This window comes from Pelophylax lessonae, assembly GCF_965119305.1.
Source record: "Pelophylax lessonae genome assembly, chromosome: 13".
NCBI classification, from domain to species: domain Eukaryota; kingdom Metazoa; phylum Chordata; class Amphibia; order Anura; family Ranidae; genus Pelophylax; species Pelophylax lessonae.
The window spans coordinates 24511288-24527438 of record NC_138780.1 but is presented as its reverse complement, the minus strand read 5'-3'; the positions used below and the strand labels follow the sequence as shown (position 1 = coordinate 24527438).

Here is a 16151-nt window from a genome sequence, read left to right as displayed (position 1 = left end):
GCTAGTAGACTAATCTACTAAAAAGTAAGGCCTGAAAATTATATTGGAGTAAAAAAGTTCAGAAAGACTGATCTACACCATTGAAGAGCCTGTAGACTGATCTACCCCTTTGAAGAGCCCGTGGACTGATCTACACCATTGAAGAGCCCGTGGACTGATCTACACCATTGAAGAGCCTGAAGACTGATCTACACCATTGAAGAGCCAGTAGATTGATCTACACCATTGAAGAGCCTGTAGACCGATAAACACCATTGAAGAGCTAGTAGACTAATCTACTAAAAAGTAAAGTAAGGCCTGAAAATTATATTGGAGTAAAAAGGTTGAGAAAGACTGATCTACACCATTGAAGAGCCAGTAGACCGATCTACACCATTGAAGAGCCCGTGGACTGATCTACCCCTTTGAAGAGCCAGTGGATTGATCCACACCATTCAAGAGCTAGTAGACTGGTCTACACCATTGAAGAGCCCGTGGACTGATCTACCCTTTTGAAGAGCCAGTGGATTGATCCACACCATTCAAGAGCCAGTAGACTGATCTACCCTTTTGAAGAGCCAGTGGATTGATCCACACCATTCAAGAGCCAGTAGACTGGTCTACACCTTTGAAGAGCCAGTGGATTGATCCACACAATTCAAGAGCGAGTAGACTGGTCTACACCATTGAAGAGCCCGTGGACTGATCTACCCCTTTGAAGAGCCAGTGGATTGATCCACACCATTCAAGAGCCAGTAGACTGGTCTACACCATTGAAGAGCCAGTGGATTGATCCACACCTTTCAAAAGCCAGTAGACTGATCTACACCATTGAAGAGCCAGTGGATTGATCCACACCATTCAAGAGCCAGTAGACTGGTCTACACCTTTGAAGAGCCAGTGGATTGATCCACACAATTCAAGAGCGAGTAGACGACTGGTCTACACCATTGAAGAGCCCGTGGACTGATCTACCCCTTTGAAGAGCCAGTGGATTGATCCACACCATTCAAGAGCCAGTAGACTGGTCTACACCATTGAAGAGCTACTAGACCTTTTAGATGCTAAATGACAGGTTTTGTTAGCTAATCATTAATAAAGAATAGCCACTGACAGAAAATCACAGAAAATTGAAAAAGATACTGTAAATTAAGATAACTCCATGAAATGCAGAGAGACCAGAGATAATTGGAGTTTTGTTTTGTGGACATTTTATACCAGCTAATATATACTTTCTCAGTATGTTTGAAATAAGTCAATAGTCAAGTTTATAGTATTGATTCCAGTGGATTAAGAAAGTCATGACATTATTTCCATATGGGTCAGCCACAATCCAAAGAAGTGTTGTACAACGTCTGCACTGGCTGTATAAAGTTAATTTATTATCGTGCTTTAATTCCATTGTTTTCGGACTGTTTTTTTACATTTCTGGATAAGACGGATAGCTGGCCACGCCACACATATTTCCCTTGTTCCTTGCAATTCGGACATATCCTTGATCTCCGTAATTTTCCCCCCAGCTGAATGAGAAAAAAAAAAAGACAAAAATGAGTACTTGCACTTTATATAGGTCTATACAAAATTCACAAGTTGTTTTAATTTTAATTGAAAATAATTAACAAGGATACATATGGGGATGTTCTTAGAGCATGAAGACCTTTTTAATATGCCGGTGTAACGTTAAAAAACCATACCCCGTGAAGAAACCATACCCTCGTCACTTCCTGTGTGAAACAGCTGAGCAGCGCAGCAGTGCGCATGCTCAGAGCCCCGAAAACAGCATGGAACAGCTGTGAAGATTAGAAGTGCGCATGCTCGGAGGGTAGGAAATCATAACGGAAGTGTGTATAATCAGATACTTGCGGCGGGTACATAAAAACAGTTCGGCAGCAACATTAATCATCTCCTCTGCTATCCCTGTCACCTCCCTGATGTCGGCTAGTAAATATAAAAGCGGCGGCGGGTGTATGGAATCGATATGACGCACATCTCGTCTCCGTGATGCGCTTTTATATTTATTAGCCGAGAGCAGGGAAGTGAGAGGGGAAGGAGCGGAGATGATTCATGTTGCAGAGGAGCTGTTTTCTTCTAACCGCGGCAAGTTTATGTACCGTGAGAAATCCATACCCTCCGGAAGTGACGAGGGTATGGTTTTCTCACGGGTATGGTTTTTTCACGGAACACCGGGACAGGCAGTGACCTTGTCATACTGTCACTCTTACTAGATTATACTTATAAGAATAAACATCATTAGCTGTTTCATCGTTACTACAAGAACACATCCTAGTAAACCACTGATCCAGTTATACAGCATTGTAAACACTTGTACTGTTACAATAAACCAGGGGTCTCCAAACTCTTTAGTACAAGGGCCGCATTGTATATTTTACAAATAATCAGGGGATGAAAAAAATCCCCCTCAGGGTCCCCCTTACATCTGGATCCCTATTAGAGTCCCCTTTATATTCAAGTCCGTATTAGAGCCACACATTACATCAGGGTGATTGACAGTTATTTTGGGTTTCTTCCATTTGCGAATATCCGCACCAACTGTTGTCACCCTCTCACCAAGCTGCTTGGCGGTGGGCCTTGTAGCCCATTCCAGCCTTGTGTAGAGCTACAATCTTGTCCCTGACATCCATGGACAGCTCTTTGGTCTTGGCCAAGGTGGATAGATTGAAATCTGATTGATTAAATGCTTCTGTGGACCTAAAGGGAGTACTGCTAATCTTGGCTTGTTACCTGTATAGAAGACACCTGGGAGCCAGAAATCTTGCTGATTGATAGGGGATAAAAAACTTATTTCACTCATTAAGATGAAAATCAATTTATAACTTTTTTTAAATGAATTTTTCTGGATATTTTTTGTTGTTGTTCTGTCTCTCACTGTTAAAATAAACCTACCATTAAAATTATAGACTGATCATTTCTTTGTCAATGAGCAAATGTACAAAATCAGCAGGGGATCAAACACTTTTTTCAACTCAATGTACTTCGGAGACGGAGTTCATAGGCAGCCTCTGCTGACCTTAACTCTCAAGCAGTGCGCATCGAGGGTACGCCATTGACCCTAGCTGTGGACCACATAAAATCCTGTAGCGGGTCGAGTTTGAAGACGTTCGCCATAAACCATTATAATCATTATGCCAAAATAGAGATATTAGTGGTACACATTTGCAAATAAATAGAAATTATGTGGCATATCAAAGTGCTCTTTAAAATAAGGTTTTACTCTGATCAATAAAAATACCAGCACTCTGATATATATCGCAAGATTAATTAATGGTACAGCAGCATCTGAAAGTGCTACAACTTCCCAGCACAACTGAAGACCTCTCATATGCATACTCAATACTTTCTTTTCCTTACAAAGTAAACATGTGGCACTGCGCCTTCAGGACCACGTGGCTGCCCTGATCCATCCCAAGCAGGCGGCCTTTATGCCCAATAGCGAGGCCCGCGACAACACCATTCGTGCTCTGCACGTCCTGCAATGGGCTCAACATTGTCCGGATAAGGCCCCGAGCTTGGTTTTGTCATTGGATGCTGAAAAGGCCTTCAACAGGGTTGATTGGACATACCTGTCGAGGTTCTTCGGGCCCTAGGCCTTGATGACCGGATGTTGGGGTGGATTCTAGTGCTCTACAGTGGGCCTGAAGCCAGGGTCAGGGTGAGCGGTTTGCTCTCAGATGCCTTTCGTATTTATGTCACCAGACAGGGATGTCCTCTCTCCCCTTTGCCCTGGCTCTGGAACCATTTTTGCGCACGGTGTGGGACACACTGGACGTTGCGGGGATCACCGTGGGATCGGCGGAGCACAAGCTTTCGGCTTATGCTGATGACCTTTTGTTTTATATAAGTAACCCCCGCATTTCCCTTCCGGTGCTCATGCGCGAATTGCGTCGTTTTGGTGACCTCTCTAATTTCAAAGTCAATTATGACAAGTCTTAACTGCTCCCTATCCACATCCCCCCGGACATGGCAGATTCCCTGCGACACTCTTTCAGCTTTAAATGGAGGGAGGGTTCTCTCCCCTATTTGGGAGTTCATATATCCCCAGACCCGCAGGTCCTCTACGACAGGAATTATGGGGCTCTGATGGATCATATAAAGGCAGACTTGGACTCCTGGGCATGGGGGGGAGGGGCAGCAGCGCTATCCCACGGTACATAGTCTACAATGTAACTCAGGCAGGCTTGATGGAAAACCTTGAAAAGTTTATTTATAAAAATTATATATAGTGATGATGATTAAAACATAATAAAATGTATTCCAAACCAGATCTGTGGCGTTGCTGGGGGTCACAGGATGACCGAGCCGCTGGGTGAGCCGGAACTGTGTAGATGATCACAGCAGGGAACCAGGCATAAGGGAGAAGGATCTTATGTGCCAAAAGCAGACCGGACCAGCCGGTAAGGTGGCGTGGCTTCCTCCCACCCGATAGCGTGGCTGCTCGCACTGAAGCAGTGTAGACGTGCCGCGGAGCCGTCAACCAGAGGTATCCACAGCGGAGGCCGCTACTCGTAAGCGGCGTCAGCAAGCGTCGGGACCTGGCCTGGAAAGCATCAGAGTTGCCGTGACGACATGTTTCGCACTGCTGTGCTTTGTCAAAGTCACGGGAGGAACAGCAACCTGAACATTTAAGGTGGAGGAGGGGGCGGGCACCCAGTGTCTCGATATCTAGAGACATATCGAGATATCGAGACACTGGGTGCCCGCCCCCTCCTCCACCTTAAATGTTCAGGTTGCTGTTCCTCCCGTGACTTTGACAAAGCACAGCAGTGCGAAACATGTCGTCACGGCAACTCTGATGCTTTCCAGGCCAGGTCCCGACGCTTGCTGACGCCGCTTACGAGTAGCGGCCTCCGCTGTGGATACCTCTGGTTGGCGGCTCCGCGGCACGTCTACACTGCTTCAGTGCGAGCAGCCACGCTATCGGGTGGGAGGAAGCCACGCCACCTTACCGGCTGGTCCGGTCTGCTTTTGGCACATAAGATCCTTCTCCCTTATGCCTGGTTCCCTGCTGTGATCATCTACACAGTTCCGGCTCACCCAGCGGCTCGGTCATCCTGTGACCCCCAGCAACGCCACAGATCTGGTTTGGAATAAATTTTATTATGTTTTAATCATCATCACTATATATAATTTTTATAAATAAACTTTTCAAGGTTTTCCATCAAGCCTGCCTGAGTTACATTGTAGACTATGTACCGTGGGATAGCGCTGCTGCCCCTCCCCCCCATTCACTGACTTATGCTGAATCAGCATTAATTAGCAGCAGCACCACACGGTAATTTGACTTTATTCATTCCTGAGAGTGAGAGATATCACAGTTAGCGCTGGAAGTCCCTTTGTTGTTTGGACTCCTGGGCGCCAAGTCTGCCTTCATACGCTCCTGGTTTGGGCGTATTAATGTACTCAAAATGACCATCTTGCCTAGACTTATATACCTCCTCAATACTGTCCCCATACAGTTGCCTCAACTGTTCTTTAACCACTTTACGTCTGCTCACAGTAATATTACTGCGGAAGAGTGGCTCGTTATCGTCTGACGACGTAGTACTACGTCGTCACACACTCTCCCTTCTGGGCGGCGCTTGCGCACCGCCGCAGGCTCACTCCCGCTGTTTTCATTCACAGCGGGAGTCGGGCCAGGGGAGGAGCAGCGGCGATTGCCGCTGCTCTTACCCGATCGTCGGGGTTTGAGTCTGGAGATCCGCCCGCTGTGTGTAAACACAGCGGGCGGATCTCCATAGTGACAGGGACTGACAGATCGGAGTGTTCAGCATAGCTGGACATCCGATCTGTCCATGACTCACTCAGTCACCTCCCCCCCTACACGTCAGTAAGCACCAGGCATACATTAACCCCTCCCTCTCCAATAAAATTAACCCCTTCCCTGCCAGTGTCATTTTTACAGTAACAGTGCATATATATAGCACTGATTACTGCAGTAATGTCACTGGTACCCCCAAAAATGTCAGTCAAGGGTCCGATCTGTCCGCCGCAATGTCGCAGTCCCGCAAAAAAAATCGCAGATCGCCGCCATTACGCGTTAAAAAAAAAAACACCAAAAATGACAGAAATCTTTCCCTTAGTTAGTAAACACAATAACTTTTGCGCAAACCAATCAAAATACGCTTACTGCGATTTTTTTTTTACCAAACATATGTAGCAGAAAACAAATTGGCCAAAATTTTTTAAAAAAATTGGTTTTTACATCTTTTTTGGGGGTAATTTCATATAAAAAAATGTTAAAAATATTGTTATTTTTTCAAAATAAACGCTCTTTTTTTGTTTATAGCGCAAAAAGTAAAAATCGCACAGGTGATCAAATACCACCAAAAGAAAGCTCTGTTTGTGAGAAAAAAAGGACGTAAATTTCGTTTGGGTACGGCGTCGCACGACCGCGCAATTGTCAGTTGAAGTCACACAGCGCCGAATCGCAAAAAGTGGCCTGGACGGAAGACAGCAAAATCCTCCGGTGGTAAAGTGGTTAAACGCCTTCGCCGATCCTTCCAACAGTTTGTTTGGCATAGTAAACACCCACGCCTGGCTCATGGCTATCCTTAGGCGACGGAAGGAGGACAGAGGGGTGGGATTGCCGGTTGTTTCTCTTTACTATAAAGCTATGGCCCTGGTCCGTATGCTGAACTGGGCTAATGACGCGACCACCAAACCTTGGGTGCCTTTAGAAAACACCATGGCGGGTGCACCATGGGTCCCGGAGAGTGGCAGGGGTCTTTCGGATTGGACATCTCCTCTAACAAAGGCAACCCTTCGGATATGGGATAGACTTAACGCAGGGGGCGACTTTTCAGCCGGGGTCTCCCCTCTAGCTCCCTTGGGGGGGTTTCCTTAGTTTTAACCTGGCGAGGACACTCAGTTTTTCCGGTCTTGGGGGGACGACGGGAAGACGTTTTGCGGCAAGTTTGCACCGTCTGGGCAGCTGCTGTCCCTTACCGAGCTCAGAGCTCGATTTGGGGATTTCCTTATGTCAGTCTGGCGCCACAGACAGATGGCTGATTTTGTAACCAGACTTCCTACCCCCCCCCCCTCGCCCGATAGATCGACTTTCACCCCTGGAACGGTGGTTTGTCCATCCCCCGGACTCCCGACATCTTCTCTCTCATATGCCTAAATTGGTCCTTGGCTCGATGTCTCGCTCGGTCCCCTACTATGTTTGGGACTGGGAGAGGGAGCTGGGAACGGAATTTACGACACGACAGCTGACTAAAATATTGCGCCTTGCCCATTTCTCCTCTATTAGTACTAGGATCCAGGAATCTTCCTACAAATTCCTGTCCCAATGGTATAGGACTCCCTCGAAGTTGAAACAGATGTTTCTGAACGCTGATCTCTGCTGCTGGAAGGGCTGCGGCCAGGAGGGCACGTTCCTCAATAATTGGTGGGACTGCCCAGTCCTTAAACCCTTCTGGGATGCTGTTCATCCCTGGATTCAGAAACTGGCTATTACCCCTCCTGAGGGCACCCCACTCCAGTACCTTTTTCATGATACCCACCTCACAATTAAGAGGTACAAACGTAGTGTCATCCCATTTCTATTAAAACGCTGCTAAGTGTCTAATTCCAAGACACTGGAAACAGACCACCTGTCCCGCCTTAGCTGAATGGAAGAAGGAAGTGAACTGGGTTATGGAGGCTGAAAGAAGGGTTCTGACCCTACTGGGGAAGCCGTCTCGCTTCATGGATACTTGGACAGGGTGGATGTTCTATTCAGAAGAGATCCCTAAAGATTAATGCACTGGGGGGGGGGGGGGGGACCTGGGGGGTGTCTGTCATTGCCTAGAACCCGGGGATTCCTCCTTACTGCACTGCTACCTCTATGGCCGTGTTTTCTCTAGGCTGTTTCGTTCTCTCTCTTTCTCTTTCTTTCCTTCTTCTACTCCTTCCTTGGCCCCACTGAGGCCTCATTTTTTTGGTTATTCCATTTGGTTTCTGTGTCTATGTTCTGTGTCTGCTGTTTTAATTATTTCAGAATGCGGTAACTGCAGCAACTATGCATGGTGATTAAGGTTACTGGCAGGGCCGGTGCAAGGATTTTTGACACCCTAGGCGAAACTTAATTTTGCCGCCCCCATTGGCTCCGCCCCTGACTCCACCCCTTTATCAGTGTTAAATGGTTTTATTTAACCCTCTAACTGCTACATCTGCAAGACGGCTTGTTCTTTTAAAAAACGATTGACTTACTAGTAGGATCAGTATGTGAAAACAAAAGCGAGAAAACCTAAAAGCAAGAAAGAAAACTAATGCAGCCACCCATCTAAGAACTAGTAAGCTGCAGTACAATAAATATTTGGCTTTACTTTACCACTTGCCGACCACCCGCCACAGTTTTACTGCGGCAGGCTGGCTAGGCTGCGCAAAACAACATAGCTCTATGTCAATCGTGCTGGGGGCAAGCACGTGCTGCCGTTGGTGCGCTCCCCTAATAGGCAGCATGGATGCCAATCCACGGGACAGGCGGCCGTGAATGCCGATGGGCACCCGCAATCGTTCCCTACTGAGAGAGAAGAACGGTCAGCTGTTGTAAACACATCTGACTGTTCTTCTCCCTGGAATGATCACAGAGCGCCTGTGATCCTTCTATATAGGATCACAGGTCTCTATGGTCACTTCAGAAGCCACAGTTAGAATCACTCCCCTAGGCTTACATTTAACCCTTTGATCACCCTGGGTTAACCTCTTCTCTGCCAGTGTCATTACAGTAACAATGCATATTTATAGCACTGATTACTGTAGTAATGTCACTGGTACCCCCAAAAGTGTCAAAAATGTCAGTTAGGGGTCCGATCTGTCCGCCGCAATGTCGCAGTCCCGCTAAAAATCGCAGATCGCCGCCATTACTAGTAAAAAAAATAAATAAAAATGACACAAATCTTTCCCCTAGATTGTAGACGTGATAACTTTTGCGTAAACCAATCAAAATACGCTTATTGTGATTTTTCTTTTACCAAAAATATGTAGCAGAAAACAAATTGGCCTAAAATGATCAAAAATTTAGATCTTTACCATTTTTTTTGGGAATGTGAACAATATTGTTTTTTTTTTCAGAATTGTCGCTCTTTGTTTATAGCACAAAAAAAAAAAAAATTGCACAGGTGATCAAATACCACCAAAGGAAAGCCCTGTTTGTGGGAAACAAAGGACATCAATTTTATTTTGGTGCAGCGTCGCACGACCACGCAATTGTCAGTTAAAATAATGTAGTGCCAAATCGCAAAATATGGCCTGGTCATTAAGGGGGCAAATCCTTCTGGTCCAGAAGTGGTTAATACCACTTTAAGTGCTGGTTCACACTTGTGTGATGTCAGACATCGCATGTGATTCACACCACATTGCTGCCCAGACCACATGTGATGTCTGTGTGATGTGATTTCAGCCATACAAACTGTAAGGCTGAAATCGCATCACATTTGCACCAAAATGGTGCAGGTCTTAATTTTTGGTCCACACTGGAATCGGATCGCATGGATGTTCACACCTATGCGATCTGATTCCTGCACCATTTCACAGTTCGCACTGCGATCTTTGAACCAATCTGGGGGGGTGTCATTAACCTTACATTGACATCCCCAGTGATTCACAGATCTCAGTGTGAACCAGTGTGCAATTCTGGTGCGATGCGGGAACCGGCACTGAATCGCAGGGTTTCCTGCATTGCACCAGTGTGAATCGGGACAAAGTGCTGGTTCACATTTGTGGGATGCGGGAAGGCTGGGAATATGCAGCGTGTTCCCGCATCGCATCCGCACATCTGGCAGTTCACACTGCCATATGCGATACGCTGGGGGTGTCAATGAAATGTTAACGACACCCCCAGTTTGATCGCATATCGCAGTGTGATCTGACAGTTCACACAGAATCGGATCGCACAAATGTGAACCACTGTGCGATCCGATCCTGAGGCATCTCAAAAAATGCCTACTGTGCGAGTTTGGTGCGGATCCGCTGCGAATTCAGCCATACAAAGTGTATGGCTAAATTTGCATCCGCACAGGAGATCGCATGTAATGAAGGAGCAGTGCGCTCCGAATTACATGCAATCAGCGCATCCGCACATATGTGAACTGGCTCTTATACATAGGGAGATGATGGGAAGGAAGGAGTTTATTAACATTAACAGAAAGGGGTAAAGGGATTTCCAGTGCTGGCAAAGACAGAGAGAGAAGGGTCAGGGAGAGAGAGGGGGGGGGGGAGAGAAGGGGGGGGGGGGGCAAGATCTGGAGGGTCTGGTCAGTGAAGTGTTACCTCATGTGGAGTGATCCCCGGGCTCTTTCAGCAGCTTCTCAGTGTCAGGTCAGTTCGGCTTTTTAATCTTCCCGCCCACCTTCCTTCACAGACGGTGTACTACAACAGAGCTCAGAACACAGGAGGGGGAGGGGGGAGAAGAGATGTGTGAAGCCCAGGGCACGCACGCTGCAGCCAGTGAGAGATACACAGACAGTGACAGACTGTCACCTCTCTCTCTCTCACTGATGATCATAGAGGCGCGGCACCGGCCGCCTCTGTTCTCGCACATCGCAGACTGTCAGGGACTCGGAGGGAGACCCTGATCAGTCTGCAGAGCCGAACGGAGAGGAGAGGAGAGGGACATACTAAGAGGGGGAAATCAGCGGCAAGGCGCCCTACAGGCAGTGCGCTCTAGGCGATTGCCTAACTCGCCTAGTGGTAGCGCCGGCCCTGGTTACTGGGGGCCTTGGTTATGCGGGGCCCATCTGGAGATCCCTCTCCGGAGCCCTCCCCAGCCAGTGGGACGGGGGTTGGTTGAGGTTCGCCTCCGTTTGGCCAATAGGCACACTCTACATTATGGTACACCCGTCTTATATAACGATGTCTTTCTGTTATTGTCTGCTTCGCAACCATTGTTATGTATTCATACAAGCTGCATTTTCTTGTTTATTACTCTGTTCTGCACCTTGTCTTGTTGTGTTTGTAACTTGCAAATTTTGAAAATAAAGATTTTATAAAAGTAAACATGTGTGTTAGCTATAGCAAACTACCAAACCTGTTCTACAACAGTCTATGTATTGGTATTATTATATGGCTATATCACATGCTCCCAAATGCAGATTGTCCTATATCATGTGACCTATGCTGTTCCATGTTTTGAAACCAAACATCATTGTCTGGTTTCCACACTATCTGATTCTTTTTAGATCTTGATAAAGTTGTGATGTTTTTTGACAAAACATACAAAATATATAATGTTGATATTAATAATATTTTGTGTAACGCTATTTATGCTTAAAGGTAGTAGCAAGTTTATAAGCTGTTACTATACTGCGAGAAATAGCCAATGACGTTACAGCTGTTCACAATGATAAAGAATTATTATATGTTTTTATAATTATTAAATTATGTGCTGATATGAGTTCTATTTATAATAATAGATTCATTTGCTAGGAAAATATTGTTGGAAATGATGGGTGCTCTCATAAGGCGTAACTAGAACCTTCAGGGCCCCGGTGCAAGAAACCATGAAGGACCCCCCCAGACCCCTGGCTGGAGCCTTCCCTTCAAGCCTGGGGCTCTTTGTACTGATCCTGGGGCCCTTTACTCTCGTTGTGGGGCCCTTTATTACTGTCCTGCAGCTGGACCCTTTCACAAGTTCTGCAGTGGGCCCCCTTCCTGCTAACTTGGGGCCTCCCCACAGTGGTGAAATGCCAGGGCCCGGTTGCAAGTGTGACCTTTGTGATCCTGGAAGCTCACCCACTGGTGTCAGTAGTTTTTTTTTTTTGGTATTTTAATTGCATTATTTTTTTATCATTTTATTATTTTATTTTATATTTTGACATTGTCACTGACTATGACTCTGTCCATGCAGAAAAGGAAGGAGCTGGTAAATTACATATTTACCAACCTTCCTGGTTCTCTATTGTGACACATCCCATGCAGCAGCCGGCAGGAGAGGGGAGGGAGCACAGCTACAGGAGGAAAAAGGAGGACAGTGATTTCTCTATATGCTGCCCCTGCCCCCCCTCCTATCCAGGTGTACAGAGGAGCCACACGAGCCCCCTGGAGCATGGAGCCCGGTTGCAATTGCAACCCCTGCAACCCCTGTAGTTACGCCCCTGGGTGCTCTGAAAATTATTGGAATTTCTTGTTGTACTACATGGTGGTGACAGTGTTCCTATTCTTCAGTTAGCTATTTGGAAGATCAGAGATTGGTCAAGCTAAAAAGGTGTTCTGAGATAGCAGAAATGAATGTCACTTGTGATTAACCACTTCAGCCCCAAAAAGTTTACCCCCCTTCACAACAAGGCCATTTTTTGCAATACAGCACTGCGTTACTTTAACTGACAATTGCACGGTCGTGGGAGGCATTACCCAAATAAATAAAATTTTTGTTCATTTTCCCCACAAATAGAGCTTTCTTTTGGTGGTATTTTATCACCTCTGCGATTTGAATTTTTTGCGCTATAAACAAAAGAACACCGTAAATTTTCAAAAAATAAAAAAGAATATATTTTACTTTTTGCTATAAAACGTATTCCAATAAGCGTATATTGATTGGTTTTCGCAAAAGTTATAGCATCTTCAAACTGTGGAATAGATTTAAGAAATTTTAATTTTTTAATTTTTTTTTAATTAATAGCGGCGTTCAGAGATTTGTAGTGGGACTGCGACATTGTGGAGGAGAAATCTGACACCTCTTGACACTTTGGAGACCAGTGAGACTAATACAGTGATCAGTGCTAAAAAAAATGCGCTGTCACTGTACTAATGACACTGGCAGGGAAGGGGTTAACATCAGGGGCGATAAAATGGTTAAATGTGTTCCCTGGGAGTTCTTTCTAACTGTGGGGGGGGGGTGCTTTGAATGGGAGAAAACCGAGATCTGTGTTCCTGCTTAGCAGGAACACAAGATCTCCATCTTCCCCTCTCACAGCACGGAGGTCTGCCTTGTTTACATAAGCAGACCGCCGTTCTGCCTCTCTCATGAATGATCGCGGGGTGTCGGCGAACATTGGGTCCACCGGACCCGCTGATTAGCTCCCACTGTGTCCAATCACAGCAGAAGCGGGTCGCTGGTGGCGCGCGCCCAAGACCCAGTGCACAAAATGACGTTCAGGTGCAAAGTTTCGCGCAGGAGGGCCGCCCTGCCGCAGTATATCTGCATGGGGCGGTCCAGAACTGTTTAAATTAGAACTAAAAGTAAAGTGAATCAATAAAGACTTTTATTGATTTAAAAAAAAAAAAAAGTAAAGTGAATGAATCCCAGGTTTTCACTAGGGGCACCAGAACCCATTGGAACATTTACCCCCTAGTTCGGTTCTGGTGACAACCAAAAATTTGGGATTTTCTTTTACTCTTGCTTATAAGCCCTCATGCACACTAGGCAATTGATTTCCTTTTCTGAATGGCAGAACTTCTGGCAAGAGAAAAGCTGCTTAAAAAACACGCCTAAGGCAGGCCATAGACGGTGCAAATTTCTTCTCAACCCTTGGTTGCAAGAAAGAAATTTGTATGATTCCCCCATCAACACAGACAGTCCTGCTGAGACATTGGGTTCTCCTGACGAGGGGTAGGGGGGGATTGATGGGCTGGGGACACCACCTACACCGGATGAAGACAGTGATTATCGCTAACGGCTATAGTAAATCCGGCAGGCTGGTTGTACCCAAGTTGATCGATCGGTCCTGCTGGACTGGCCGAGATTCAAACCATCCCTGGCCAGCCTAAAGCTGCGTACTGTGCACGCCTGTAGGCACTTTTAAACACATTTGGGTGTGTCAAGCATTTGAGTGTTAATGAATTCCATTGGCCAGAATATCAACTTATTCTGGTCATTGGAATGTATCAACACTCAAACGCACCAACATGCACCTAGTGTTTAGATGCGTTTAGGCACGTGAAGTGTTTTTTTTCTGCTCTTCTGGTTTTATACCAGCCTGTAAGCGCTCCTCTTATAATGCATCTGTAAATGCCTGTAAAAAATTACAAACGCCTGTAAAGGTGGCATTTTTTTAAGCTCGGTATGCATGAGCCCTAAAGGTAAACAGGACAAACAGAGAAGGTGACTCTCCCTAACGGGGACACAGGCAGCAATAAAAATCTGATGGGGGTTCTAATCCCTCTGGGGAATTTTTGTTACCAGGCCATAAGGCCTACAATGCCTACCCACTGCTGTACATGCACTGGCACCTTTTTTTTAATGTTTTTTTTCATGATTTTTTTCTTCACTTATGTTGCTTGCAATTATATGTGTGCTTTTTTTCACATTCAATTGTAGGGTGTAGGCCTTCAGGCCTACCCTGAAGTCTAGGGGGAGTATATGTTGCGCCTAGGATTCTTCCTCCCCTGCCTTGGGGTGTCTCTCTTTTGGAGAGCCCCTCACCCAGTACTTGTTGGTTGGCTTTGAGTACTTTAAAGTGGATCTTCACCCTCAGGAGAGACTTCGCTCCTCTCCACCCATTCTCTTCTCTGCTGTCAGAATAGTGCTGTATTTTTTTCATTAAAAAAAAGGGTGGCCCTGTGGTCCCACCTTGTGCGTCATTGGCCTAGGAGAATAACGTGCACTGTCCTTCCTTTGCCTCCTGGGATATGCATGTCACATATCCCAGGAAGCACAGCACTTCATTCTGAAAGCAAGAGGGGGTCGTGCCTAGCGCTGCATCATCAAGAAGACACGCTGACTGAACCAGGAAGAGCCATGGGCCATTTTATGATGTCAAAATCAACATGGCGGTGCAGGACCAAGAGGTGTCAGAATACATGAGGATCTCAGCAGGACAACGCTGGATTCTCTGGGTGGGTATCAGAAATGTGCCACCCAGACCAACCCAGTAAGTGAGGGTGAGGGATCCGGGGGGGGGTGTGAACATTTGCTTTAAGGTAATATTGACAGTGACACATTTTAATGTTTGGGGTGCATTGACATCAGCGAGTCGCCCTGCCAGTGTGCATTGTGAGACACGGTGCTGGTGCTTGATTCTGGTGCATTCAAAGGAAAAAACAAATAAAGGAGACCAGAAAATATACATCTACACGCTTCATGCTTTCTGTATATCCATTGTATCCCTTCTTGAACACCATATGAAAAAGCAGTCTTACCTATTTTTTATCAGCCAAAAGTCCTTTCCTCCAAGGTTTCCATACCCTACAGCAAGAACACCATGGTTCACATCTTGAGTGCAAGATGAATCATCATAGACACCTGTGGAGAACATGCTTTGTAATAAAGTTTGTCCATACAAGATTAAAGAAGTTTCCTACTTTCCGTTTCTACCCGTAAATTAAAAAAATCTTCACACTTTAGCAATAACTCAGTATTTTGGTCTGTGGGTTGCTTTTACAAGTTTGAAAAGGCATGGTGATATAAAATGTTTAGCTGCATTTTTCAATGTAGACCAGGGTTTCTCAACCAGCGTTCTGTGGAACCCTAGAGTTCCTCCTGAGGTTGCTAGGGGTTCCCTGAGAAAGGGGCAATTTCTGCTTCTCAGATAAGTTCCCAATGACACCATTGTTCCTTTTAGCTATCTGTAAGAGGGTTATTCTTCCCAATGATGACAAGAGTAAGGAGCATTCTTCCCACTGACTGTCACACTAATGTGTCATGAGTTGTAGATTTTTAATTTTTAGCAGGGGTTCCCCGAGACCAAAAATTTATTTCAAGGGTTCCTCTGTGTTGAAATGGTTGAGAAAGGCTGATGTAGACATTAAAGCCCCGTACACAGGATGAAATTTCGTCCGACGACCGATCTGCCGATTTTCGGATTGTTAGTATGGTGCTTTCGACAGCCGACTCCGATTTTTCGGCTGACAAAATCCTGATGTGCAGGCATTAAAATGTTTTTCCTCCGTCAACACACGTCCGATTTTCGTCTCATTAGTACAGATTTCGACGTGGAAAAATCTTATGAGTAAGACTAGGCATGCTCAGAGATGAAAGAACACATAGAAAGCAATCCAACACATGACATCACTTCTGAAGTAGAATTCTGTCGTACGGGAAAATTCGTGTGCAGTCTAGAGCACATTCCAACCAACGGACACGCACTCTGGACAAAAGACGGACGACCGGTCGGCGGAAATTCGTAGCGTGTGTACGGGGCTTAAGGGTCTGTCCACATCCTGGGAGCAGCGACAGCGGAGAAGATTGATGGCTGCCGGAGGAGCAAGGAATAAGCTAAATTGAGAGCCACTGC

General features: G+C 45.9%; 1 protein-coding gene across 4 annotated transcripts in view; it reads right to left on the bottom strand.

The window, feature by feature from the left end:
* Positions 1–250: 250 nt before the first annotated feature.
* The window catches only part of LOC309569621 (cathepsin S-like), a 59165-nt gene continuing 43264 nt past the window's right edge, over positions 251–16151 (bottom strand). The window contains exons 7-11 of one of the 4 annotated variants that reach the window (XM_082275513.1): positions 15058–15160; positions 1015–1499; positions 780–866; positions 664–692; positions 251–402 (exon numbers count right to left, since the gene is read on the bottom strand). In XM_082275513.1, the coding sequence (XP_082131639.1) occupies positions 1400–1499; positions 15058–15160 (203 nt within the window). In that variant the 3' untranslated portion in view covers positions 251–402; positions 664–692; positions 780–866; positions 1015–1399. Of the gene's footprint in view, positions 403–518; positions 606–663; positions 693–779; positions 867–1014; positions 1500–15057; positions 15161–16151 lie in introns of all 4 variants that reach the window. The other 3 variants (XM_082275512.1, XM_082275514.1, XM_082275511.1) reach the window with 3 other exon arrangements.